The sequence below is a fragment of the Elephas maximus genome, chromosome 26 (genome assembly GCF_024166365.1).
Source record: "Elephas maximus indicus isolate mEleMax1 chromosome 26, mEleMax1 primary haplotype, whole genome shotgun sequence".
Taxonomy (NCBI): Eukaryota; Metazoa; Chordata; class Mammalia; order Proboscidea; family Elephantidae; genus Elephas; species Elephas maximus.
In genome coordinates, this window is record NC_064844.1 from 24,770,584 (window position 1) to 24,798,283 (window position 27,700).

Here is a 27,700-nt window from a genome sequence, read left to right on the forward strand (position 1 = left end):
CCCTTTGTGTCTAGACCACACTGTTCCCATTAATTCTCTAATCAATTTCACATGGAACTTTAAAGTGCTACTCAGAACACACAGCTCTCTTCATTTATTCATTATTAAATCAAAACTTGAATTCATTTACCTTTAACCTTGTCTCGACCACTGTCACATGCTGTTTCCATTGGCTGGCTGAGCTCCACATGCAGATCAAGGTCTACCCCTAGTATCTGACAACAGAACTCTGTCCTAAGAGGCAGCTGTGACATGATCATGGAGGAGGAGTCTGAGAAGCTCTGGCCTAGGAGTTAGGAATCTGGTTTGTAATCCCAACCTACGAGTGGGCTTTCTGATTTTAGATAAAATACTTGTGCCTTCTAGGGATCAACTAGATTTTTAAGGTTTGTTCCAATTCAAAGAATCTAACTTTTTAACAAAAGCCTACTTAAAATTATTCTCTGAGGGACATTCTTTTAAGATTTGGTCTAGAATCCTCTATTTGATGTTACCAGCAGTTTGTCTTGTTTTTACAGTCTAAAATGTAATTGTCTTGAGAGTTACAGCATCTCAGCTTCTTTTGGCAACTGAGGATTGTGAAGTCATGTTAATCACATAGTAAGCTTTCAGATATTTTTGATAAATTCAAATAAACACTAGGTTAAAGAAATCCAGTTTATTCTCACCAACCTCCTAAACTAAGTAATAAAATAAAACCAGCAGTTTTTGCAGTATGTCTGACCTGAAATCATTATTCATTCATTTAACCGTTTGCAGGTTTTTGTTTTTTTTTCCCCTAGAGCAGATGGCTATCTATGGTCTATATAATAAGGGTTCCCACATGAGTGAATTATTGAAGCTACAAGACACCCATCAATTGCAAATTTTGCTTCTCTTAGTTCAGGAAGTAGCTGAAAAGGGGAAGAGGTGGGAGGCCAAGAGATGCACGTGAAGTTTTGCGTTGGTGCTCAGCAGTTAGGCAGCCGGGGAGAAGCGATCGTGTTGGAAGACGGTGAGGCTGTGGGACCGGTGCTTTGCCCGTGCAGCACGGTTAACAGCTGGGCAAGTGGAAGAAGCACTGTTCAGGAGTCTGGCATTGTACGCTTAGACTTGGGGCTCTCTCAATTTCTCCTTCTTTATGATAAAGAAAGCCCTTCTACTACCCTCTTTGTTCTTACTAAAATTGAAAATAACTGATTTTGAAATCAGCTAACTCAGCATAATGCAAAGCCATCTGTGTGCACCGTTTGTCTCTGACTTCACTCCTGCTTGTCAGTGGTCCGTGTGTATTGATGGTCCGAGCCCCCCACTTGCTACCCATTATGTTGCCACCAGAGTGAACACCTATTTCCCTGTTTCCCTCAGGACTTGGTGGGAAACAGCTGCTGTGCCTACATCCTTAGGTCACCTGAACATATTCCATTCAATACAAAGCAGCAAAAGCTCCATTCCTTAAGTTTTTCAAAAGGCAAAGTTTGACTGGAATTCTTGGCCAGTTGTCATGGTACTGCTCTCTTTTGCTTGTTATAGTAGTTAGCCCTCCTCCCCCCACCCCAGTAATCTGGTTTTCAACTTATAATTCATGCAGCCAGTATCTGTTGCATATCTTACTCCTTGCTAAACACTTACATGTTCCCTGGTAAAGCTTGCAATCCTAAGTGAGAGATGAAAAATAATGATAGTACAAGGAGAGTCAGAGTCCGATGTTGAGCGGTGGGCATGAGTGCTCTAGGATTTTAGAGAAAGATGACCACAGAGTGAGCAAGACTGGTCAGGGAGTGGTTTTGGTGAAGACAGCTGGGGGAGGGAACTGGCCACCTACTTAGTACTGCCACCTACACCCCGGTATATATTGGCCAGGTCCACCTTCAAGATAATGATGCCAGTGGCTGGGAAAGGAGGTAAGACCCCCCCAGCTCTAGGCTTTGTTTCTGCTGTTACAGCAAGGAGGGGAAGAGAACGAAGGCCCTGTCCTTACCTTCCTGTTTGAAGGTTGCCTGGGTGGTCATGAAAGGGGGCCGGAGGTGTAACCCAGCCTGTGGCTGCAGACGTGCCGCAGACATGCTGCCTCTCCCCAGTCGCCAGGGGGAGCTCTGGTGGGAGGAGGGTGCATTTGAAGTATTTCAGGCCGGAATGCGAGGCTTTTCTTCATGGAAACGTTGTAGGTCGTTTGTTTGTCAACGCAAATCATTTGAGTTTAGCAGGCTTGTTGGCTTAAGAATTTATCCATCATTTATATCATCTTTTTTTCTGTAGGACCATGCTTGTTCCAATTTTAAGAATGGCTCCTTTATAAATTCAGAGTATCTTCAACAGTAGGTTTAGCTCTGACTGTACATTATAACCCCCTGGGGATCTTTACAAACTGCCTCTGCCCCGCTCCCACTTGAATTAGCCTGCCATTGGCATTTGGGCATCAGTATTTCTTAAAGGCTTCCAGGGGATTCTGATGTGAAGCCAAGATTGAGAACCACTGGTCTGCTGTCTGGGATTTGTACTTAACAATTAAACCAAACCCAAACCCGTTGCCATCGAGTCCATTCCGACTCGTAGCGACCTTATAGGACAGGGTAGAAATGCTCCATAGGATTTCCAAGGAGCGGCTGGTGGATTCAAAGTGCTGACCTTTTGATTAGCAGCTGAAGGCTTAACCACTGTGCCACCAGGGCTCTGCTTAACAATTAGCACTTGTTTAATTAATTGGGTTTCATTTCTAAGTCATCCTAAATGAATTTGTTCAATACCTGGCTGATAAAAATTTCTAGCACATCTTGATTTCTAGCATATACTGATCACAGCGTGAATAATTCTAAAAGTTTTTTGTATAACATTTTCCAGGCATTGGGACCAAGCAATTAGTTTAAAGTGGGAAATCAGAAAAATGCCCCAAACTTGTCAGATGCATGAATCTAACCCTGTACTGTATATAAATACGACCAAAGCCAAGTCTGCATCTGAATGGCTTGTGGACATAAGTGTGTATGCATATGTGTAATCATTCTTTCAAAAAAGACTGCAGTTTGTAGCAGTCATGACCTTTGTGTTTTAATTTCATTTCCTACGTTGTACTATACACGTACTGCCGTGTTCTTGAGGCTGACCTCCAGGACACGATAATGGTTAATCATTATTTCCTTTCCAAGAAAGGTAGGAAATACATCAGTAGATAAGCACGAGGGCTGCATGTTCCCTTAATCCCTGTTAAGTCATAGATGCCTAATAAATAGTGACATCACAGACAGAGCAACAGCTACATGTATGTCAGAGCATACAAATGAACTGTAATCGTCTGAGAGAGAACTTAGTAGAAGTAGCGTTGCTGTTCTCAGTGATCATTAGAACTCGTTTGCTATACTTAGTGACCGTGGCTTCCAAATAAATATCAGTACAAACAGAAGCAAATAATGGCATAGATGATTTGAAATCGGTGCTCTTTGGGCAATAAGACCACTGTATCTATAGAAACAATCAAATTAACAGGAGTCATGCCAGCTGAACTTGGAACGTAAAATTACTCTCGTTCTGACCGAATGAGCTTGAATAAACAAAAGCTCAGATTATTTCTGAGTGACTGCCTGTTACCAAAAAAAAAAAAGAGAGAGAGAAATCTGAATTCTTAAAAATCAATTCTACCTAATGTTACAGAAATTATTTAAGTTTCTTGGATATTATGTGTTCCATACGTTGGTAATATAAGGTAGTGTAATATAATTTTTTTTAATATAAATTAATATACTGATTTAAAACCAATACAGGTAGTCCCTGACTTACGACATATTCAAGTTATGACAAACCACACTACAACTGTCTGGGTTTGGGTTTTTTTCTTTTCTTTTTTTGTACATCTTATGTACTATGTACTACATGTAGTGTTGCAGCCTGTAATTTGCTGTTATCATTCTCAGATGTTTACTTGCAGGTATTCAATGTTATGATTTATAAGGATATTGATAATAAAAGGCACTAATAATGAAAACTAAAAAAAAAAAAAAGAGGTATTCAACTTACGTCAGAACCAACTGTTGGAGCCAAACCCCGTCGTTTCTAAGTCAGGGACTACCTGTATAGATCATCTAACCTTTTGTCTCAATTTTTCTTACTTTCATGCTCTTGTGGTTTGGGCTTTTGATTTTTAATTTTTTTCTGAAAAGAATATTATTGAAACTATACATTCTAAATTTATCAGTGAGTTTCCTGTGTAAAATAAATCTAAACACCAAATAGTTATTGATTTTTTTTAAAGATTTAAAAATATAGATGGAAATAACTATGTCACTTTCAAACCTGTTTGGTAATATCCAAAGTTGTACTTATTTTGTGATGAGACTCTACGCCCCAAGAACATTTTTTAAAGGTATGCAATAATGATATGAGTTAGAAATCTCCCTTTTGTTTTTTAATTTATATAACATAAATTTGTTATTTAATACTTGTTTCACAACAAGTTTGAGTCTTCAAAGTAATCTTTAGTAAATGACATATTTCAATATGTCCTGCTAAATTCTTTGCTTGAATTGGGTTTACTTTATACATTTTTAAAAAACCCAAAAATCTTCCAATAGTATAGGATATTTTCTCATGAATGCTTTTCATTTAATTACTGTGAATTTAAAAGGAATCTTCAAAATTCCCAATATGATGTTAACTCAATTCTTTATTTTTTCTTCTCAAAAGTAATAATGTGCTTTTACTAAAGACTGTTATAGAATTCTTTAAAACTGGAATGACAATAACATTTTTATCATAAATCAGTTTTTATAGATGAGTTGAATATATCAGTGAAAGAAAAAAAATCTACTCTTTCTTGTTTCCTTTCACAGGCAGCGATACCGTCTTTATCCAAGTTACACTGCCCCATGGCCCAAGTTAGTATGTTTGGTTTAAGACTCATAATACTTGCTTTGGCTTTAAAAATCAAACCAAGTGTAACGTTTCCTGCTAAAACTCTTCTTGGGTCTGGCAGCATTGGTACCTTGCTTGCAACATCTTAGAAGCGAGGCCTTCACTTGTGCTATCTTTTGATCATAAATTATTTGCTTTTTTAAAAACCTTTTTTCTCTTTTTAAAGAACATATTAAATGGGCGGGTTCCACATTTTAACCATTTCTCTTTCCCAACTATAGAGTTCTAAAGACATTTTACTGCTCAACTCTGAGAGAGAAGCGAGAGCATGCATGCGCATATGGGAATGCTGGCAACAACACGCAGTGTGGCTGAGCCTGGTGACAGCCTAGGCTGTAGGCAGGTCACTGTAGTTCACCTTTAGGAGAGCTCCCTAATAGTTGTAACTATTGAAATTATAAAGCCTAAGTATTCCATTGTAGCTCTTGGCTTTAAATTTTTTTAGTAAACTAACAACTCACTAAATTGTTCCATAAATTTCAAGCTAATAAATTAATATTTTCTTGCTGTCCTTTCACACAAATAATTTCAAGATGTATACAATGGAAATGTTAGTTATGAGCTAAATTAACTATAGAGCCTCTTAAGAAAAAAGGTAGCCGATCAAAATGTAGATCATTTGAATAATAGTGTGTCAGGTACTCTTTTTAAGTCCAAATTGGTTATAATAGTTAAGTGACAAAATAAAAGCTGTGATTTCATGTTTAAAGGAAAAAAGAACCTGTCAAATAGTATTTTGAATGATCTTTTTAAAAAATATTTTTCATATCTTTTTACATAGTGTTGATAAACTAGTTAACAACTTACATAAGTGTTGTCTTTCAATGTGTAATTGTTTATATGCCTAAATGATGCCCTTGTCATCATAAATGTCTCTAACAGGTTCCAGTTAGAAGCTCTACTTATTTTTTTATGCCATTTCACCAATTTATTCTTAAGTTTGCTAGATTCTGGTGTAGTTTCTGTTTTCATTATTAGGCTGCTAAAGAGCTCCATCACAATGAAATGCTTGGCTTAGAGTACTGTGAGCCTGACTTTGCTCCCATGCCTATGAGAGCCTGTGTACGCCTAAGCAAATGAGGAGAGAGCTTGCCCCCAGACGCTGGGTCCTCTCCCTTGCATCCTGTGGGAGGATTGCTGGGGAGAGGCATTGGAGGAGTGGCTTACATCAGAAACTCTATTCCCAGGGATTGTCCAATAAGAACAGGGCAGTTCTGTACCGATAAAGTCAGAGAGAAAAATAAGCCCATCACAAAAGAAATTACATACCGAAGATTTTCAGTAGTTAGCTGTCTCTCCCAGAAATCTGAGAATCGGACCCAATGAAAAATTCTAATAATAGATTAACAGTGGAAGTGTTATTTTGTTCAGGCAGCTTTTTTCTGAAGATTCTGCTAAGAAATTTCTGCATGCGTTTCTAGCAGTTTGCTTTAATAAAGGAAATACTATTGGGTATCGGTTTATTGAACTGCTTTTGATACTTCCACACATTTATTTTATAAATATAAGTAGCTTTCAGCTAAGCCTTTAAAGGAATAATAAAATTCCTGTGAACTTAAAAAAATCTAATATCCTACAGGATCTGCTTCAGTATCATCTATAAGTTTAACCAAGGGCACTGACGAGGTGCCTGTCCCCCCTCCTGTTCCTCCACGAAGACGACCAGAATCTGCCCCGGCGGAATCTTCGCCATCTAAGGTAAAGTAGAAAATCCTGTTATCTGCAAACTGGAACCATTACAGTTACCTTAAAATCAGTTGTAAACCTAAAGCAATGGGTACTGTAAAGGCAAAAACAAGTTTTATTCTATAAAGTAAGAGCAATTTAGCCTCAAGCAGTTCTTTTAAAACACAGCAAGAGAGGTATGAAGCTCTGTATGCGAGCACATTATAGTGACACTGTATCTCAGCACGTGCTACAAGTCTGTAATAGTGAACTCGACAGGCTTTTAAATGGCGTTTTCATGAAAATTCAGGGTTGGAAGAGACCTCAAAGGCTCAGAATAGCCATTTTTTCCAGCTGTTTAAGTTTTTTTCTTGGCCAGCTGCTACCTGAGTGGTTCTCAAGCCTTTCCAAGGGCAGAGAACCTTAAACAAGTCAGGACACTCTTGGTAGAACATCGTGAAATGTTAACAATTTTAAAATTAGAAAATTAACAGATAATTTACACTAAATCAGAAATCATCTTATACTAGATTGAGTGATAGGCAAGTGGTAGCAAACAACATTTCAAGAAAAATTAAGGTAAGAACAAAACTGAGAAAAAAAAACTATTTTCGATGAATTGACAGAAAGCCCCATTTCAAACATATGGCAGAACTCCTTGTCCACACCTAGGCTTCTGCCAACGGCATGTTTGAAAACCCCAACTTAATTCTTAATATATTCATGGTACTATATAAATTAAATTATTAATAAATGTGTATTTTATCCCTTTTTGTTTTATTTGTGTCAGATGATGTCTAAGCATTTGGACAGTCCCCCAGCAATCCCTCCTAGGCAACCCACATCAAAAGTCTATTCACCACGGTACTCAATGTCAGACCGGACCTCTGTGTCAGACCCTCCTGAAAGCCCTCCCTTATTGCCACCACGAGAACCTGTGAGGACACCTGATGTTTTCTCAAGCTCACCACTGCATCTCCAGCCTCCCCCTTTGGGCAAAAAAAGTGACCACGGCAATGCGTTCTTCCCAAACAGCCCGTCCCCCTTCACACCGCCGCCTCCTCAAACCCCTTCTCCTCATGGCACGAGAAGGCATCTGCCATCACCACCACTGACACAAGAAGTGGACCTTCATTCCATTGCTGGGCCGCCCGTTCCTCCACGACACAGCACTTCTCAGCATATCCCTAAGCTCCCTCCAAAAACTTACAAAAGGGAGCACACACACCCATCCATGCACAGAGACGGACCGCCACTGTTGGAGAATGCCCACTCTTCCTGAGTTCCCGTCTCGGGGTGTACGCTTCCCTAGCCCCAAATCCATTGCTGGCAATGGATGCACTGAGCGTGCCAGCACGGAGGGCTACAATGAGAGCTCCAAACACTAATGACTCTGCTTCCAGATGCAGTAGGAGACAGTGGATTTTAACCTAGACGTAATTATACAACGACAATGGTATTCCAGTTTAGAATACGGAAAGACTGTTTCAGAGGAATTGGACAACTGACTGCACCTGAAAATCAAGTAAAGGGACTTTTTCCAGCCACTAGGCAGGAGCCCTCTTTTTGTGAAGTGATCTTTATCATTAAAGGGATGGAAAACACAGTCTAGTGTCCAGCAGGCCCACACAATGACAGTTTTTGTAATTCAAAATATTATGCACTTTTAAAGAAAAAAAAAAAACTCAAACAGGGATCTTAACACCCTCCTTTGTTTTTCTTTGCTTTACTCTTCCTACTTTAGAATATTTTCTTAAAAATCATTAAAAGGACTGTGAGGAATCGCTGTGGTACCTGACCTTGTTGGACTCAAGGCCCAGCACTGTACTACAGTCCTGTTTACAGATTATTACAGTGAATTGAATGGGTACCGAGGCTTCACCAAAGAGGTACTTTTTTTTTTTTTTTCAAGAATAATTATACCAATATTAAGAGTATTCCCCTAAACCCCCCCCAAACACACACACACACACACACAAAACGTGGTGGTGGTGTCTTCAGAAGAAGTTCTGTGTCATTAACATGAGAGAAGAACTTTTTTAAAAATGTAACTGTTAAGGTCTACAATTTATATCTAGGAGTCTGTTAATCTGTGCTAGATTGTCATCTCCCCCCTTCTCTCTCAAAGGTTTACTGGTAACAGATTCTCCTTTGTCATGGCTCGTAGCTGTCCCTCTAACCTTATTACGGAAATGCAGTCACCCAATGTGAAAAGGAGCACTTGCTGGGCATCGCTGACACCATTCATGTTTTACTAACAGTTGAATACTCAGCGTATCTAGAATCACCTTGCATCGCCTAAATCATGTGTATATAGTGAATGTTACAGAATAAACCTGGCAGGTCTGTTTTAATTTAATTGAATAAAGTACAAATACTTTTTTGGCTGGCATATATTAAATTATTATATGGAGAAAATGGTCGATTCTTATTTCTTTCAGTTGAAGCATACACACACACGCACACACACCAACACTAAGAATAAAAGCACGCATTGTGGTACGCCTTGGTTTCTAGCTCTGTGTGTATGTATGAATCTTAACGAATGATCTCAAGCTGCAGTTTGGCATGCAGGAAAATTGGTTAGAGTAGGATGGGTTTCTTTTAAGTGGAACTTTGTAAGTTTTTTATTTCCTAGGCAACATATATACAGTTTGTTAAAGTTTATATTAAACATTCTACTACCTTGCTTGAGGTCTTTTGCTCTCTCAGAATTATTCGTAATAGAGCATTTACCTGCATCGTTAATATCATAATATGGATTATTCATTAAGCCTATGTACTACTCTTCTGAGTCTGACAGATACTGTGACTGAAATGCATGCAACCTGTTGAAGAAAAAAGTGTTAACTAATCTCCACTACAATGTTTGTGAAATGTGCAGTATTCCATCTGTGGAGTCATCGGTTCATCTGTATCTGCATGTATCTTCTGAGTAATGAAGCAACATTTTAGCAATGCTGTTACCCACGCCATTAGAGACGTTTTTAGAAGTGCTGCATCATGGTGGAAACCTAATACTTTAATAAATTCCTGGGCTGTTTATTGGAGCATTACAGTGTACATCACAATAGTCCAGGAGATAGTCTTTTAAAGATCAGAAAGTATGTTGACTGCATCATCAAGCAGTCCATCCTATCATATCCTTATTTATTTTTTACAGTCGAATCTTTTCATTTAGTGTCTGTTCCATTCTTATTCTGGAAGCCGGTTTTCTCTTTGTAAAATGCCTCTTTTAAAAGTCTAAAAAACGAATTTCAAATCCCCTCTTGGATGCAAGGCGTCCATAAGACCGTTCGTTCAACACGTGCCGATCTAATAAGCCCGCTTACTAGTGCTGCTACAGCTCGTCATCGTACACATGCCAGAATCTCCCAGGACTGCTCATTACACCAGCCTCAGTGTCCCGAGGACTCCCCTTTGAATTACGGATCACGTCTGTCTTTAATTACCCCACCCCTACTCCAAATAAGAACCTAAGAAAAGTCACACTGGAGCCCGTTCAGTATCTGTCCAGCCAGTGTGTTAGCCTTCAGTAAGATCCTAATCCCTCTTCCACCTGCCAGATCCTGCAATGTGGAAAAACTCAAATTTGGAGTTCTAACCCTACTCCCAATGGGAACCATTCTTCTACCCTGTGGTTCTAGGAGACCACTTCACTGTGTGTCAGCTTTGTATGCATTGTGGATAGAGGACATTTTAATTCTGAAGTGTCATTTGAGTAAAAATATTTTCTGCAGTGGTAACTGACTAGAAAAACTCCCAATTGGATGCTCTTTGGGGGAGGCGAGAAACAACCTGTATCTTTGCCTTCTTCACATGTAAACATTTACCAGCTGACAAATTATCCTTTGCAGTTACTAAAATATACTTCATCGGGGGTGAGTGGCTGAGAAGATCATTGCATCACTACAGAACCTCTGCTTTTGAATCCAGGATACTGCAAGACAATCAGTGCAGCCTGATTTTTTCCTACACCACCTTCCAAAATGTGGGACATTTTCTTCTAGAAATGGAAATGTTCTTAAATGTTTTATTATCTTCAGATCACCACATGAACAGAACGTTTCAAGGTTGGATTTACTTAGTGGGCTGATAACCGGTATAATGGGCTTTTCATAGCTAAGCACTTTTTAAAACATGAGCAGATAAAGTATATGTTTCTAAATTTATTCAAAGGCAGGTTATTTACTCTTCCCAGTCTCTAAATGTATCTTCAAACTACAAATTATCAGAAAATATAAACACGTTATAAATTTGTTGAATTAAAGGTTGTTGGGCATCAAACTATGTGTTCAGTAGGTTACTAGGCTCTAACAACTCATTGAATTTACTGAATTTGCATTTCGCGAAGAACATGCCACACTAATTATACTACAGTCAACAGAACAGTCTAGTAAGTACTATTTCATTGGAGGCTATATTTGAGGTTCTAAATTCTTCCTTAATAGTATTTTCACAAATCAAAAATTACCTTCGATGAACCAAAACTTACTTGGTATTTATGATCATGATTGCGTCTTAATTCTTCAGTTTACTTTGTGTGTTTCACTGTCCGTTGACATAACAGTTTAAATTCAGATTTTTAAGTGGCTCAGCCAAACAAATTATGGAAATGGGGGGCAAGCACCACAATTTATTAGTGTTGTACAATATTAAGGAAAATCGTTTTTCCCTCCAAATTTAGAAAAGAAACAAATTTAACCATTTATTTCTTGGTATTCTGCCATTGAAGGTAGGTTTGCTTGTTTTTTTTTTAACCTATACTGTGTGACTCTTGTACAAGTGTCGGTCCTGTTGTGTTGCAGATTAATCTTTACCAGTAAAATAAACGTCACGAGGTTAACATTGGTTTGGCTGAAAGAATTATGGAGTAAGATTTATTGGGAAAAGTGATGACTTAATTTATTCAATATTTTTCTCTTTTGAAACATCCCATTACTAACTTTTAAAAATCATTTCATAATCCCTTACATGAGTCAATGAAATATTTTCACCTCTAGTTAAAAGCATGAAGTCTATAAATGGTAAATCTAAACAAAACACTTGTAACTTGTTTTGTAAATTCCATGCCTTATTTTCCATTTTTGACACCGTAAAGTGCATTTTCTGTCGACTGTGAGCAAATTTCCCTTTTGCCTTTAATGAAAATAGTGCATTAAGTAGCCAACTGCTGCAAAATTACAAAGCAAGTTAGCTAAAGGTGGATCACATTGGACTACCACTCAGAGAAACAAGATGCATACGGATGGAAGTCACCTTGTGGCTGGCTGTCGGGAGAGCGCACCTGTGCCAGATGCATGCCACGTTCAGTAGCTGCCAGACGTGCCTTTAATTAAGAACATCTCTAATTTTTTCCTTCAGATCAAGTCAGCATTTGGGGGCGGGATCAGGGCAGGGGACTTTTGGGGGTGCAAATATCTGGTGATCCCACCAGAGAAGAAGCCTTTGTCAAAGTGACATGTGTAATTTTAGTTGAAACATGTTTGTGTATAAATGTGTATTTGCCTTTGTTTAGTAGCACGGTTATTTGCTAAAATAATTGTCAAAAAAAATTGCTGTTAGTCTTACTTTGATGTAAGAACAAAGTGTGATCTATACATCTAATATGGCCTTTGTACCTAACCTATTTGTAGGTATTCTTTGTGTTCTGTGTGCAGCAGTATTTGGTTTGCATTTAAAGTGAAAATGGCTGTTATTTTTCTGGCATTACTAAGATAAATCAAAAAAATAATAATAAAGAAAAATGCCTTACATAGCCCACAAGTGTATTATTTTTGCACATATTTGTTGTTAGGTGCTGTCAGTTCTGACTCATAGTGCACTGCCTGCTCCTGTGCCGTCCTCACAATTGTTATGTATTGTAGAAGGAAGTATTTTAATGTCCAAAGCAAGACCATGATAAAGAATAACTTATCTCTATATGGAAAGCATGAGCTAAATGTCGGTGTCCTGGTGGCACAGTGGTTAAGAGCTTGGCTGCTAACCAAAAGGTCAGCAGTTCAAATCCACTAGCTGCTCCGTGGAAACTGGGGCAGTTCTACTCTGTCCTATAGGGTTGCTATGAGTCAGAATTGACTCAGTGGCAATGGGTATGATATTTTTAATGTCATTAGTGATTCTCATTTAACTCATGCTTTTCATATAGAAATAAGTCACTCTTTATCATGGTCTTGCTTCGGAGGCAGTTTTTCCTGTATCAAGTTATTATAAAAGAATAAAAGAAGTTCAGTATTTTCTTCTGTGTCAAATCCTATGATTGTAGTGAGTGAAAGACCATGGGATGAAAATTAGTAATTTAAAATGACCTTTGGTGTTAGAGGGCTGAGGCGTTTGTATTCCGTGGATGTCACAGTTCTTTGCACGTTTAGCATGAGAAGATACGGCTTACGGTTGTGAACATGCAAAGAATCATGCAAATGTGAGGTTACTCAGGGAAACTACAGAAGGTAAAAAGCGATGAATCCTTAGAGACCCAATTCCTTTATTTAAACATTGAGGCAATTGAGGCCTGGACAAGTGAGCAGACTTGGCCCTATGTCATGTGTCCGTGAGTGAGACCAGTGACTAAATTTTGAGCCCCGGTATTTGAAGGACTGCTTTCAGGAACACCTAAATTTCACTGATGATTCTTTCCCCCTGGTTTAAAGACACAAAATCCTTGATTTGTACAGGTTTCCTTTGGTAGGCCCCTTTGAAATCTAAACACGTATTATCAATCAGGTTTTACAACTTAATAGCTATAAGGAAAATAATGTTCCTAATATTAGTCAAGCCTGATGCTGAATTTCTCCTGAAACATCACTTCTTTTGAGCTTTCAGCAGGTGGTTTGCCTTTTTACTTATTTTAGAGGTTTTAGCTCATCCCAGGTTCAGGGCACCTAAGTCTCTGATGCAGCCCATGTCTGAACGTGTCTTTTTGCAGAGAGATACACACGGCTTCCAGAGGCAAGGAGGGTTGAGATAAGAGTACAACCCAAAAAAGCAATTACAGACAGTCTGTTTTAGGACTTTTGGTTCTCATGGAGGCAAGAAAAACAAACTACAGCCCATTTAGAAGCCAGTTTCTCTTCCTCAGTGACTCAGAGAAATCAGTGTGGTAGAGGAAAAAAGCAGGTGCTTTGGACTCAGACATATCTGTGTTCACGTTCTGGTTCCATTACTTACTAGATGAGTAACTTTGGGGAAGTTATGTAACCAATCTAAGTCTCCATTCTTGATCAGTACAAAGAGGTTAATCTACGGTTTGGGGCTGTTGTGAGGTTTGAAGGTAATATATGTAAAGTACAATGCCTTTCACAGAGTAGGTGCTTAATAAGCGGTAACACTGTCCCTAGGTGGTGCACATGGTTAATGTGCTCACCTGCTAACTGAAGGGCTGGCGGTTCGAGTCCACCCAGAAGTTCCATTGAAAACCCTGTGGAGTACAGTTCTACTCTGACATACACGGGGTCGCTATGAGTCAGAGTCAGCAGCAACTGCTGGGCCTGGTAATGTTATCAGGGATAAGTTCTCAAAGTTTGCCTGCCTTATAGATAGCTTTTAAGAGTTTGATGGTTCATCCTGAAGTCCCCATAATTTGGTTCCTTACTATATGACTTCCTTTGATGTTCACTGTCACTTAAATTGGTTTTCAGTGACCTTATTATAAGGACTTGGTAAAGGCCCATCTGACTATTCAACATTCAATAAATATTCTAGGTGCAGTTCTGATGTTAGGATTATAGCGATGAACAAAACAGAAAAAATCCATATCATCGTGAGGCCTATAATGCAGTGGAGACATGTAGACAGTACAAAGTAAGCAGAATAAATATGTTAGACAGTTACAACTGCTATGAACAAACGGGAAGGTGGCTGGGAATGTGGGGGCGGAGGAGGTGAAATGCAAATGGGGTAGTTAGAGTCGGCCTCACGGAGAACGTGACATGACTAAAGATCCGAATGAAACATGCAAGGGTCCAAGAGAATACGCCAAGTCACAGGGAACAGCTAGATCTAAAGCCCAGTGTAGGGAGCACATTGGTGTATCTGAGGAAACGAGGCTACAGTGTGCGGAGGGGAGTGAATGTGGACAGAACAGTAGGAGATGCCATCAGAAGTATAACCTGGTTCAGATCACACAAGGCTTTAGAGGCCCTTGCGATGACTGGCAGAAAATTCTGTTTGAGAGACATAGAGCCCTCACAGCGTTTTAGTAGAGGGGCAACACAGGCTGATTTACACTTTAACAGGATCAACTTGGCTGTTGTGAGAATAATTAGGGGTTAAGTGGGAGTAGGGAGGCTGGTCCCACAGAAGTGTCTCGGACCAGGGTGATAGCGGTGGAGGTGGTGTGAAGAGGTCACAATGGATATGTTTGGGAGACAGCACTGATTTGCTCATAGGCTGGATGTGGGACGTAGGACAAGAGAATTGTCAAGGATGACTTCAAGGTTTTTGGCCTGAGCAATGGGAATGATAAAGCCACCATTAACTGAGGTAGAGGGCAGACACGGCTGAAGCAGGCTTGCACATATTCAATCTAGGAGATGTCAAGGAGGCAGCTGGATATGTGAGTCTAGAGTCCAGGAGAGAGGTCTGAGCTGGACATAGGAAATTGGGAGTCACTTTTATAAAGATCCTATTTTAATGCCAGCAGACTGGATACAATCACCAAGGAAGTCAGTAGAGACTGGAAAAAGAAGAAATTCAAGCAAAGGAAGGCACTGGGGCACTCTAACACTGAGTGGGGTGAAAAAGGAGGAACCAGCAAATAGACCAAGAAGGAGCGACCAATGGAGAATGATGAAAACCTGCGGAGTATGTTGTGTCCTTGAGGCCTAGTAAGGAAATGATTTCAGAAGGGCAGGGATTAACATGTCAAATGCTACTTAGTAGGGAGAGTGAGATGACTAGGCATGGCCAGTCGTTTAGCAACATGGGAGTCGCTGGTGATCTTGATACAAGCACTTCACGGGGCAAAAGCCTGGCCTTTGTAAGTTTCGTAAGGAATGAGAGGAGAGGGGCTGGAGACGTGTCCTCTTTAAAGGTTCGCTATAAAAGGAAGTGGAAATGGGGCACAAGTGGAAGAGTCAAAAGAGGATATTTTGTTGTTTTAAAGGTGGAAGGAATCCAAGCATGTTTGAGTGCTGAAGGGTTTCCCCCAGCTGAAAGGGAAAACCTAACGATGAGAAGGGAGAGGATGCAAACGAGTGCTCTGCCGAAGCGACCCACCGAGATGGGAGCACAGAGGGTTCATCCCTCCCAGCAGATCCCACTATCTCCAGACGAGGAGGTTTATATACACGAGAAAGAAACACAACATATTCATTTTCCTGCTGAGAATTCAGAGCATTCTATCGTCCTGAAGGGGATTAGGTAAGAAGAAGGAATTTAAAAAAGTCTCTGTTTTATAGACAGCAAACAAGGTTAGATGACTTACTAAATAAAGAGCATGTACTAAGCCCATAAAAAACAAACATTACTTGGTTTGAGGATAAAAACCTTGAGTATTGTGAACACCTAACAACTTCCCAAAAAGGTATTTTCAGCATTGCCTAAATTCATATCCTTATGTTCTTACTTGTTAAGTTCAGGTCTAATGTCACACATCAACTTCTTTTTTCCCTTAAAATATATAGGTCTCCATCAGTTTTCTCAGCCTTTTTTTTTTAACCCACATTCCTTTTTGAGAAACTGTATCTCACCCCTCCTCTACCCACCACCCCTCCTCCCCAGGCTCACTGGCCTATAAAAAAAAAAAAAAAAAGGCCTATAGACAGTAAATATTAGGATGCTCAGACCCTGAGAAGTCTACGTTCAAGTATTTAAATTAATTTTCAGGATATGAGAATCCTAAGTGTCCCAAAAGTATTATTATTTTCGGCTCAGGAAGGAAGTTATTAATGGTGATGTTTCAAGAGAAAATTTAGTCTGAAAACTAGATTTAATTTTATTATACAACTTAATTTAGGATATTCATTTATGATTTTTCTAAGTGCATTTAATTGACTAGAATATCCAATCAATAAATTTTACCAATTTATAAAGAGCACTGATCATGTGTATATATTTTTAAATGAAAATCTTATATATGATGGTAAAGGTCACAGATGGTAAATTTAAGAATACAAAAGTATTCATTTGGGTTTCTGATGTGCAGTTTTCTACATTTCAGGGCGATGGTGGTGGCTGTGTGCAGTCGAGTCGATTCTGACTCATAGCGACCCTACTGGACAGAGTAGAACCATAGGGTTTCCAAGGCTGTAATCTTTATGGACGTAGACTGCCAGCCACATCTTTCTCCTGCAGACTGGCTGGTGGGTTCAAACCGCTGACCCGTCCGTTGGCAGCAAGTGCTTAACCGCTGGGCTACTAGGGCTCCTTATATCTCAAGGTAAGTATAATCAATTCTTTAGTCTGTCCTAAAATTCAGTCTATGGGTAGAATCTGAGTGCTAAAGTTTACACACCAGATCATCCAATTTAGTAGTCTGAGAGGCAGTGGCTCTTAAACTTCAATGGGCCAAAAAATCATCTGAGTGCATTTAAAATGCAGATTCCTGGCCTCCACCCCCAAAGAGCCCAATACCGTGGGACTGGAACAGTACCCAGAGATCTGCGTTTTTACAAATGCCCCAGAGGACCTGATGCAGGTGCTAGAGAAACGCTGCTCAAAGGGTTTTCCCTGAGCACTCAAGAGATGCTCGGGTTTCAAATCCCAGACTAAGTTCAACTATTTATTATGTGATGAAAAAGCCCCATGGCGAGAACCCTGGAGTGGTGGTCCACAAATCTCTCATTCTCAAAGGTTCCAATTCTGGAGTCAGAGAAGCAGGCCAGCCCTCTTGGGCTTGTATACGGGTCCTACAACACTGCAGAGGGACCTGTTGCCAGTCCCAGCCTGTGTAAAAAATATCCAGCTTCATCTTTTGGTACAGTGCTTTTCTCCGCTTATCAACCCAAACTCTTCCAGAAGACATCTGTGGTCTTCCATGTAAACTGTGCTTTTCCAGACAGCTGGAGACCACAGATGCAGTTGCAAAGCTCCTTCCTACCCTGACTTCATCCCTAATGCAACATTACATTAAATAGCATTAATTTCCAAAATCCCAGCTCCCAGAAACTCTGCTTAATGATTTGGCATCGCAAGACCCTATCCTCTCTGTTAATTTACAGTCCTACCTAGAAAGATCACGAAATGAACACACAGAAGAGAGTAGCAGACTTTTTTTTAAAAGGAGAGATGTTTTCTAAGGCTTTCTGCACCTGTTAAAGTGACAGTGGTGGCTTTAACTTCTTCTGAAGATAACTGCATTTGATTTCCCTTGTGACTGCTTGTTTTTTTCTGTAAAAAAAAAATTAAAAGTGGGGAGGTAAAATGACAACCCTGAAGTTCTTTGTCAAATTAAGAGTAGAAATTATTTTCTCTAGTTATCTACCTGTTAGAGCACCACCATTAACGTCAGATCAACCATTTATTGAGCACCTACTGTGTGTGCAGCACCTTCTAGAGGTATAAGGAGACTTACATTCTTGTTGGGAAGACAAGGCAAATACATCAAACTATAAACAAGTTACACCACAAGAGGTCACAGAAAGATGAGAGGACTTAAACTGGATCTTGAAGATGAGCTGAGAAGAAGGAGGCTAGAGAAAAGACAGGAGGCAACAGTGAACCTGAGGAAGGTGCATGACTTCCAGGAAACGGTAAAAGACTAGTTTAATTGAGGTAAGTTCACCCAGAACTACAAAGTGGGAGACGGTAGCCAGGAAGAAAACTTAGATCCATACTAAAGAGAGCGAGCCTTGAATGTCAAGTCAAGGAGTTTGGGATTTGACTGCAGACAAATAAGGATAGTTGAAACTTTCACAAAAGTCTGTATTTTGGGATACTAAGGAGCCCTGGTGGTACAGTGGTTAAGAGGTACAGCTGCTAATCAAAAGGTCAGCAGTTTGAATCCTCCTTGGAAACCCTACGGGGCAGTTCTACTATGCCTATAGGGTTGCTATGAGTTGGAATCGACTCGCCGGCAATGGGTTGGTTGGTTGGTTGGTTGAATGTATTAAAGGTATGTAGGACAGATAGGAGCAGAGAGTGGCTGGAGTAATTAGAGAGCTACCAGAAGAATCTGGGTATCAGGTGAGGTGGAGCCTGAGAATGGCAGCATTGATTATTTACTAGTTTTATAGGCTAATTTCATAAAATACAGCTAAAGTGAGTTGTGTTATAAATGTGGCATTAAGATTTTTCAGAGGATGTTACCGAAATGAAAATTTGGGGGGTATATGAAAAAACCTCCCCTGTAACGGACAATTTTGATGATAAACAGAACAGGAAGGGGGAGGGGGTTTTGTTGTCTTTTACATTTTGTTTAAGGGGTCGTGACTTCTTATTTCCCTTTCCACGTCCAATTAATTTGGCATTGTGTTTTCAAGCACTGCCCCAAAACTTCGTTGGCCTGATAAAAGAAATCTTATTTCAAATGAGTTCATTAATTTCAGTAAAATGAAAAGCTTGACTTAAATCTAAATATCGGAAACTCGAAAAATGCTCCGGTGATCCTTTAAGTGTTTCAGACACGTTGTTCAAAACGAATGAGTGTCTAATCAGTCACCAGACAGGTAGAGGGAAACCTGTGACACCTAGACGTGAAACTTCCGCACTGCATCAGGCAGTGTGTTCCCAGCGGAACGGCCTCTGCAGTCAATTGCAGAAGGAACAGTAACCAAATGCCCTTAAATTATCATCAGTAGCTTCCCAGACAAACTGTTAAACCTAGATTTTTTCCATTATGAATACGATGTTTGGGGTCTGTCAAGGATGGAAACCATCTTGACTGTATATTCACATGGAAATACAGCACAATATATTACCCCAGAGCCCAGCAGGCCTCACTGCAATGTGATTCCTTTATCTGAGCTGTAGGTTTGTGTTTTTACAACTGACTTGCGGAAAACAGAGTCAGGCACTGCCAGCCCTGAGTTTTCTCTCTGACCCTCTGGTGTTTGTACCAACGACCGTTAAAGCAGTGGTGGTGTTGCCATCTTTCCTTATTGAAGAAAGTGTTTTTAAGAGCATGTGGCTAAGTCAGTGCTTTTGTCCCCCAACCCGACTGACCGTGAGTGCGCAGGACACTCAGGATCACCCACAGATCTCTGAACCCTGAGTGCTCTATAAAAAGACCCTGGATTGCTCCCTCCTTAGCACAGCTCACACAAGGGAAAACATTTCTTTGACTCCCCAGTTTCTAAAGAAATCATTGTTCCCTTTACTCATTTCCACAACCACAGAGGTGAAACTAGTACTGCTCTCAAGGTTGTCTTCTTGTTTAGAGATCAATGTGTCTTTAAGCTTTGAACCTTCTGTTCAGAGGTTTGAACCTTCTGTTCACATGGTTTAAGACAAAAATTCTCCACAACTCAGATTTGCAACATGTAAAACACAGTTCTGTTAATTGATCCTTCTCATTAAGAGGTGTCAGGTATTGCCTTGGGGTTCTTGGAAGACAGATGGCAGGACAGAAGTGGCCCCTAATATAGTATATGTTAGGCTAAGAACACAGGGATGAATTCATAAGCTAAGTGCTTAGACAGCATCAAATTCACAACCAGGAACATGCTCAATATTACACTAGGGGAATGACTTCAAGGTGGAAGTTTTTGTTCTTACAAATGTTTATTTTCCTCCAAATTTATTGTTTTTCTGTAACGCTGTGAAAAGTCTTCATTTCCCTTTTCCCAAGTGTTGAGGTTCAAAAAGCCAGCTCTTAACCACAGACTAGCCTTCATCTCTTCAATGTCTTGTATGTTGATTTAGCTTCATATGTAAATATTTATATTAGTTCTCCTCAGGGATTTATACATCAATATATATATATATATTTATATATATATTCCTGCACAGATATATACAGGCTTTTTAATCCTCATCTTACCACTTGACAACACAACTTTAAGTATGTTTTACACAGCTGTTCCTTGGTCAAGGTCATTTGCAAGAGCAAGTCGGTTTCTGAAGAAATCTTGTTTGGTGGGTGAAGGATCCATTGAGGGACTCTCATTAGTTTTTTCCCTGTATTCTGATCCACTGGACCTAAAATCTCAGCACACAGATAAAGTACAGGTTGATTTGGTTTTAATTGTTTTCAAATATTTTATCTATCCAAATTGTTTTGCATTTGTAAAACAGTTGCCTCCTAAATCTAGAATTATTTTTACTTCCCCTGGATTTCATAACTCAGGACATGTGTATCAGAGATTTGCAGGGAACATAAAGGGAATAGCTTCCTAATACCTTATGGGGACAGTTGTGACAACTGTTTCTAGTCCTGAGTACATGTCTCAGTGTAAGATATTGTGAAACAACATTGTAACAGGGGGATAAAAACTCAGAAAAGTTTTTAAAAATCCTATTTTTAATTTAACCAAGTAACTACTCCACAAATACCAGGGCCCTTAGATTAAAATGGATGGAATACACTGTTTCAACCAATGTCATAAGGGCCTTTACTGAATTTGGGTGTTATATTACAAACTCTTGCTTTTGCTTTTTTCATTTTTAAAGGAAAGATTTATTGAAGCCAACCACGCATATGCGCTACAATTGGTAGAATGCAGAAATTAGTACAGTAATCAGATTGAGGAGATACCATAATCTCAGCCACCACAAAGGAGACCAAGGCCAATCAATAACCAACAGCTCAAATCAGTCCAATTGAGTCCCCAGTCGAGGGTGCATTCTTCCTTTATCTTGGTTAAGCCAGTTGGGCAATCCATTCCAGCTCTGCACCTTCTCCAGTTTGTGCATGTCAGAAGTCCCTGGAGGGAGGAGGCTTTCTGGAAATAACCTCTGATAAGCTAGTATGGGGCCCTTTGGCTACCTTGAACTCTGAGCTAGAGTGAGTAAAACCAGCCCAGTCACTAGGAATCAATATCAAAAAAACCTCACTGATGTATTTATGAAAGTGATGCTAGGCATGAAGTTCTCTGTCCAAAGATCCTGTACAACTGACTGAGCTCCCCATATCCAGAGGCTGAGTCAGGCCTGCTTCCACATCCACAAAAGAAGGATAATGGCCTCAGAAGTTCTTTCCTATCATGGGTGTGCTATGAGTCCTCGTTGTTGTAAGTTAATTACAACTATCAGTTACTGAATTAATGGGGCAGAATTCAAATATCTCTTTACATTATTCAAGGATATAAGTAGGACCCACACAAAGACTAAAATCCTAATGTTTGGAAACCTGATGACTGACTAGATTTTTTTTACTTTTCATCCTGATATTCGATGTCTCAGATGAAGCCATAGCTGCCCACCATGTTTTTTACTTCTGGTCAGTAGGGAGCACTTTTCCACTAGATCCCAATGAAGAAAGGAAAAACTATTCTATGTCTCATCCCCAGGCCAGTTGGGTACTCATCAGTTGTTCTCAAATAAGATTAAGTCTGGGTGGGCTGAAAGCCCTCTTCCTCTTCAGAGACCCCCTGGAACTCTCCCTGAAACAGCCTCCACATGCCCCACCCCAAGACTCGAGGCTTTTCCTCAGCAATCGCTGCCTCTAGTTCAAATCATCCCTGAGTAGTCCAGCTGTGCCCGAAACATTAGGAGGATAGATAAGTTTGACCATTTCACACTTTCCGGTATCTTCTGTCATCCAGAAGACAGGGAAGCCGATGGTTTTGGGGGTGAGAATAAGGAACAGGATTTGAATCTGACTACTGTTTTTTCTCCATTAGTCCCCCACATGATAGTTTTTCGTCAAAAGTCATTAGTCAAAACTTCAAACCTTCACCTCACATTTCCCCTTTTAGCTAAGTCTGATCTCTCCAAAACCCAACATGTCACACTTTGGTTGTTCCAACATGCAGCTGTTTAGTGTTTACCTGGAAATGGGAAAGCTTTGATGTCACCACCAGCCCCAAGGACCACAGAAATCTTCACCAGTTGCGTTCCCATTTCTGAAACAAATGCCAAAATCGCCCTGTCTAGTTTTTAAAGTCCACAAACTCAGCTTCGTTTTTTTTTTCTTTTTTTTTTTTAACTGCTCTTCTTACAAACTGTACCTTCTCTGTGTGTCCAGGTGTCTGGATTTCTCTGCATTTTTTCATAGTAACTATTAACAGGCTACTGACTAAATTGCTAATCCTTTTCAAAGTCCAGCATTCTATTCTAGCCATGACTGAAAAATCATTTTCCTCCTTTTTAAGATAATTTTAACTGACCTCTTCATAATGCTTACATAGTATATGGCCACCTAAACACCTGGACTCTTCCAAAGGTATGGCTGTTAGACTCTGCAGTAACATACACTTAAATGACTGGGGAATAACCTGCAGAATCTTGGAGAAAGGGCCAGCGTATTTGCTTTTATTCCCTTTCTCCTTAAAACAGAAATGGTTTTTGAGCTTTTGGGGGCCATTCTGACTGAGGGCGGATCTCAGTGGACACTAGAGGGACAGGCTGGGTAAAGGTACAGTGGCTATCAGGACACTCTGACGTGCAGCCACCCAAGCTTTTGATGGAAAGAGGGAAAACAAAGAGTCCTGTTGCTGACTTTGCTTCCGCTCAATTGACGGAGACAAAGAAAATGGCAAGTGGGTAGGTTCATCCAAGAATAGATCTGCTACAAATAAACCCTGAGGGCTTGTTTGGAGCTGGGAAAGTAGGGGGGCTGGAATGCAGCACCGCAGATGCCTCTGATCTAAGAAGAGTTGGTCCTCTGATTGGAAAGACTGTTCAATCTAAAGTTTTAGGAGACATGCACATGGAGAAGCAGGGAGCAGGGGACATCTATCTCATCAGCCAAATCAGTCAGCCCTGACAAATAAGCATTCGTGTGATAAATACTTGCTGAGTGCCATAAATACTCACTGTATGTTAGGTACTGTCTGCTAGCTCTGAAGAGGCAGGAGCTATTTCTTTCACTACCTTTTCACTGGACAGAACCTAGTGCACTAGACAGACACACTGAAGACCCTTAGTGATTGATTTGAAATAACCTGCTGAGAAACATTTATAATCAGGGATAAGTAATCTAAAATGTTTAACCCTTCAACCATCGCTTTCGATTTTAAAGTTATATAAGCCAATGAAACGGGAAATGAGAGAAAGCCCCGAGTGGGTAAGAATGGTAAGAGGCAGAGAGGAAGGGGAGGATAAAATTATCAATGGATTCTTTAGCAGTCCTGCTTTCTATTACATGGTCTGCTCCACGGCAGAGGCTGGGCATATGCAAAAATAGCTGATGAGACACCAAAAGAAGAGAATTCTCTGACGTTCAGTTCTGTAGGGCCCTGCAGAAGTACTCTCTCTCTGTGTGATTAAGAAAACAGAGATATTCTGATGCGATGGTAGAGAGAGGGTGAAGACTGGATGGAGACACTCTGAGGCGCATAAGCAGGAAATGCTAACGAGGAGGAGGGTCAGTGAGGAGGTGAGATTATCATCTGGAAGCCTTGTACTTCATCCTCCACTCCCTCCAAAGTGAGAGTGTGAGAGAGACCACCATCTCCATTCCCTCCCCCTAAGCTGTCTACACGTAGCTCTTGCCCCACGCCCCACCTCCAAGAATACTCATTACCCTCAGTGCGACATTTGTATATAAAGATGAAGGAGCTTTTGCCTCAGACTTCAGGATAGCCTAGGGTTAAGCCTTGGAGAGGTTCCATGTAGATCCTTCTAAATGGAGTTTGCCTTCCATGCTGCTCAAAGGCAGGCGGGTAAGGATTCAGCCCAGCATCAGCCTATCACATTAGTCTGTTCCTGGCTTCCGAGACTCCTCATTTAAAATTTTTTAAAGTCCCTTAACATCTTCAAACTTTAAGATATGCAGTCTTCATTCTGATCAATTCTAGGCAGCTTTCAGGGACATGTGACCTGGTATCTAACCAGGACAAATGTGCCTGAGATGGAAACAACCAGAGCGTCATCCTTTCCCCCAAATATCTTGGGCATTTTTCAGGATTTATTTTTATGATGTCAGCTTGACTCTCCCTTTTGAATCCTGTGGGTCTGAGCATTCGGCCCTCCCAGCCTCAGAGGGAAGAGAACCCTTTCTCGGGTTTTCTGTTGCATCTGGCTCCATGCCTAGCTTCATCCCGAAGCAGCATTCTGGGTGTGTGGGGCCACCAGCCAAACAAGCCCCTATGGATACAAAAAGTGTGTCAGTGTAGACAGGAATGAGCCTCCAGAGGGCCATGGGAGAGGCAGGCAGCGAGCCCCAGATGTGACACAGCAGCTCTTCTGGCACCAGCCCATTGGGGGTGTGAGGCCAGGCTCTGGTGTGGTTCCAGGCCCCAGAATTAGCTACTAAACAGAGTCACAGGGCTTGCTGCTAGCCTGACCTCCCAACACATGGGAGGAGAATAGGCCAAATGCCTCTTTCTGGTTCCTCCCTGTACTTGTCCACATGCCCGACTTCTGAGCACAAGTGCCTACATGATGGAATGGCACCATGTCACACATGATTCCTATATACACAAGTATCTCGCCTAGAGCATGCATATAAGAAAGGATGCTGAATCAAGAAGAATGGTGTGTTCAACTGAGTTAAAGTCACTGACCTTCCTGTGCTTGGCTTGAGCTTCCCTGCCCTTCCTCTTTACCTTAGCATAATGGTGCAAACTTTCCATGGTCCTCGGGAGAAATACTCAGGATAAGCTACTCAAGCTGCTTCTTTATCCCATGCCAAGTCCCCAAAGTACCCACCGTGGCACCCTGAACACCAGGCCATCGGCAGACATCACCAGATGGTGCTCATGTCTCAGGCCAGATCTATAAAGCCAGGAAAGCCTTCCAGAGGGAACAGTCAGCTGGTGACACCTTTACTGCCATTCAGATAACACTTTATATTTAAACACAGAGAACAGGACCAGTATTGGTGGCAGCAATTATTCTGATGCAGGAGGAATTGAGGGACTTATCTATGAGAAAGGACAAGTCACTAAGGAAATCCATTTGGCCCTGTATCTAAGAAGAACCCAAAAAGCAGGAAGAAGGCTAAAAGCAATTAACCAGCATGAATTTGGGGAGCCCATGGTTATCGAAAGATAAATCCTGGTCTTCTACATGGTGGGGTCTTTAAAATTACAGGTCCCAAGGCCCAGATTAATGTCTTGTTTCAGTTGATAAAAAGATGTGATTACTCAGATTGATCTTCAACAAAGTCAAACTATAGATAAATCAAATCTCACACCAGAAAGGGCCCTGGTCACTATCTTGAGTGATCTCCCATCAAGGGCAAATCCTTTCCATTGCACCATCTAGTTTCCTCTTAGATAAAGACAACTCATTCCCTCCCAAGGCAGCCAACTCCAGTTCCAGGCAGCCGAATTGGTAGCAAGTTCTCCCTCTTCCCCCTGCTTCAGTCCATATTCTCTGCCTCACATAAGTGGCAGAGCGTTTCCAGACCTCTCTGATAAACGGGAATTTGTAAAGGAACCAACGTGGTTCCATTGCTCATTGCTTTCCAACACACAGCACCCGGTAATTGTAAATGGCAGGAGGCAAAACGTGGCTCTTTGTTTTGGGAACACTTAGCAGTAGTTTAAATTAAAAAAAAAAAAAAGGCAGACTCAAGCAGTGGCCTTGGGAGTTCTGAGTTCTTAGAAGGACTAGGAACCTAAATCCCAAGGCCAGACTGAGGAGTTGCCTGCTTCCAGCTCCCCTACCCCTGCCAAACTTGTCAGAGGTAGACACTGGCCAGGAAAGATCTAAGTCTATGATCCTAGAGACAGGGATGCAATTCATAACTCCCTAGCCCAAGAATAAAGAAAGTGGTGTGAGGACCCAGCATGTATCGGGCTACCTTCACAAAACTGAAAGGGGACTTGGTGGAGTAGGGCTGTGGCTAACTGCAGGACCTCTGCTCTCCCTTATCCTTTCCCTCCGTCTTCCAGTAACAACAGGCAGGGACCAACAATCAGACACCCACTAATCTCAGTATCACCTTCCCCCGGAGAGGAAAGCTAGACAAACCATCAGAAAAAAAAAAAAAGTCCTCACTCCAGCCTGGCCCCAATTCTTCCATTAAGACCATTATCTAAATCAACCAGCAACTTCTACCTTCAAAAAGAAAGTGATTTCCCCATGCTTCATCACTCATCAGTTCCTGTGTAGTCAGGCAGCGACAGTGCCTTTGTTTACCTTTTCCATCCACTACAATATGAAGACTTGCTGTATAAAACTGACTGCAAGAACCTCCTCTGCCAGGAGAAATGAAGCACAGGGAAAATCTCTCTAAGAGAGGGGAGGAAGGCCTGAAACAGCAGTCTCTCAGGCAGGCGCTGGCTGGACTGGAGAACCCCTCTACCGCCAAACGCGAATGCTCAGCTCTCTCCACTATCTCCCAGTTTGTAAGCACTTAGTTCTACTAAGCGCTGACCAAAATGCCTGGTGGTGATGTTTCATAAGACAACAAGGTCTTAGACTCTTAAAGGAGCAGAGTGGAGGAAATACCTTGTTTTTTGCCTCTTATGGAGTACGGAAACTACATCAAAGAGCTTTTTAACTAGGTCCCAAGCCAAGTCCACTCATAAAGGAAAAACACTAGAAGTTCCCATAAACATGAACTAGCGTCCAGGGCAGCTATGGGTCCCTACAGGCAGAAGTGCTCAGATGCCCTTAGAAAACTTTCCACAGAGATGGGGGAGGGGCTTAGACAGGAGCACCTGTTACAACACTGGATCCCATCCCTCTCAATCTAAAAGGGAGCCGATTGTCACCAGCTCATTTCCCGGGGCACCTCTGCTCACTCCCCTTAGGACACCTGACTTTGGGAAAAAGGAAGGAAGGGCTAAAAGACAGCAGAGGAGGGGAGAGAGCTGAGTTTGCTTCTACTCTGGGAGATTACAACGAGAAACATCTTCGCCCAGCAGGAATCGTGGCCACTGGGTTCAGGCACTGAGCTTGAAGCAGTTGTGTGAGACCAGGCCACTTGAGACTTATTATGGTTAAAAACTTCAAAGGAAATGAGTTACAATGCTGTCTTGTCTAAGGGCTACTCACTTCTTTTTAAAGAGCTTGCGGAAGGAGCTGCGAAAGCCCCCTTTCTGGTCTTGCCTGGGGTTTTGATCGCTGAAGGATGTCTGTTCACTTTCTCTCTCTTCCTTTGGACAGAATCTGGTGGTGTCTTCTAAATGCATCTCCTGAAAACAGAAAAGAAGGGTGT

At 41.0% G+C, this 27,700-nt stretch overlaps 2 protein-coding genes across 5 annotated transcripts in view; one reads left to right on the forward strand and one right to left on the reverse strand.

Annotated features, from left to right (window-relative positions):
• The window catches only part of SOS1 (SOS Ras/Rac guanine nucleotide exchange factor 1), a 157,016-nt gene extending 144,737 nt beyond the window's left edge, over positions 1-12,279 (forward strand). The window contains exons 21-23 of one of the 3 annotated variants that reach the window (XM_049870289.1): positions 4,803-4,847; positions 6,464-6,582; positions 7,340-12,278. In XM_049870289.1, the coding sequence (XP_049726246.1) occupies positions 4,803-4,847; positions 6,464-6,582; positions 7,340-7,831 (656 nt within the window). In that variant the 3' untranslated portion in view covers positions 7,832-12,278. Of the gene's footprint in view, positions 1-4,802; positions 4,848-6,463; positions 6,583-7,339 lie in introns of all 3 variants that reach the window. The other 2 variants (XM_049870291.1, XM_049870290.1) reach the window with 2 other exon arrangements.
• An 8,183-nt stretch (positions 12,280-20,462) lies between these two features.
• ARHGEF33 (Rho guanine nucleotide exchange factor 33) overlaps positions 20,463-27,700 on the reverse strand; it is a 78,507-nt gene continuing 71,269 nt past the window's right edge. Inside the window, exons 15-16 of one of the 2 annotated variants that reach the window (XM_049870298.1) lie at positions 27,538-27,677; positions 20,463-20,625 (exon numbers count right to left, since the gene is read on the reverse strand). In XM_049870298.1, coding sequence (XP_049726255.1) covers positions 20,496-20,625; positions 27,538-27,677 — 270 coding nt within the window. In that variant the 3' untranslated portion in view covers positions 20,463-20,495. Of the gene's footprint in view, positions 20,626-21,023; positions 22,491-27,537; positions 27,678-27,700 lie in introns of those variants that run through there. The other variant, XM_049870299.1, reaches the window with a different exon arrangement.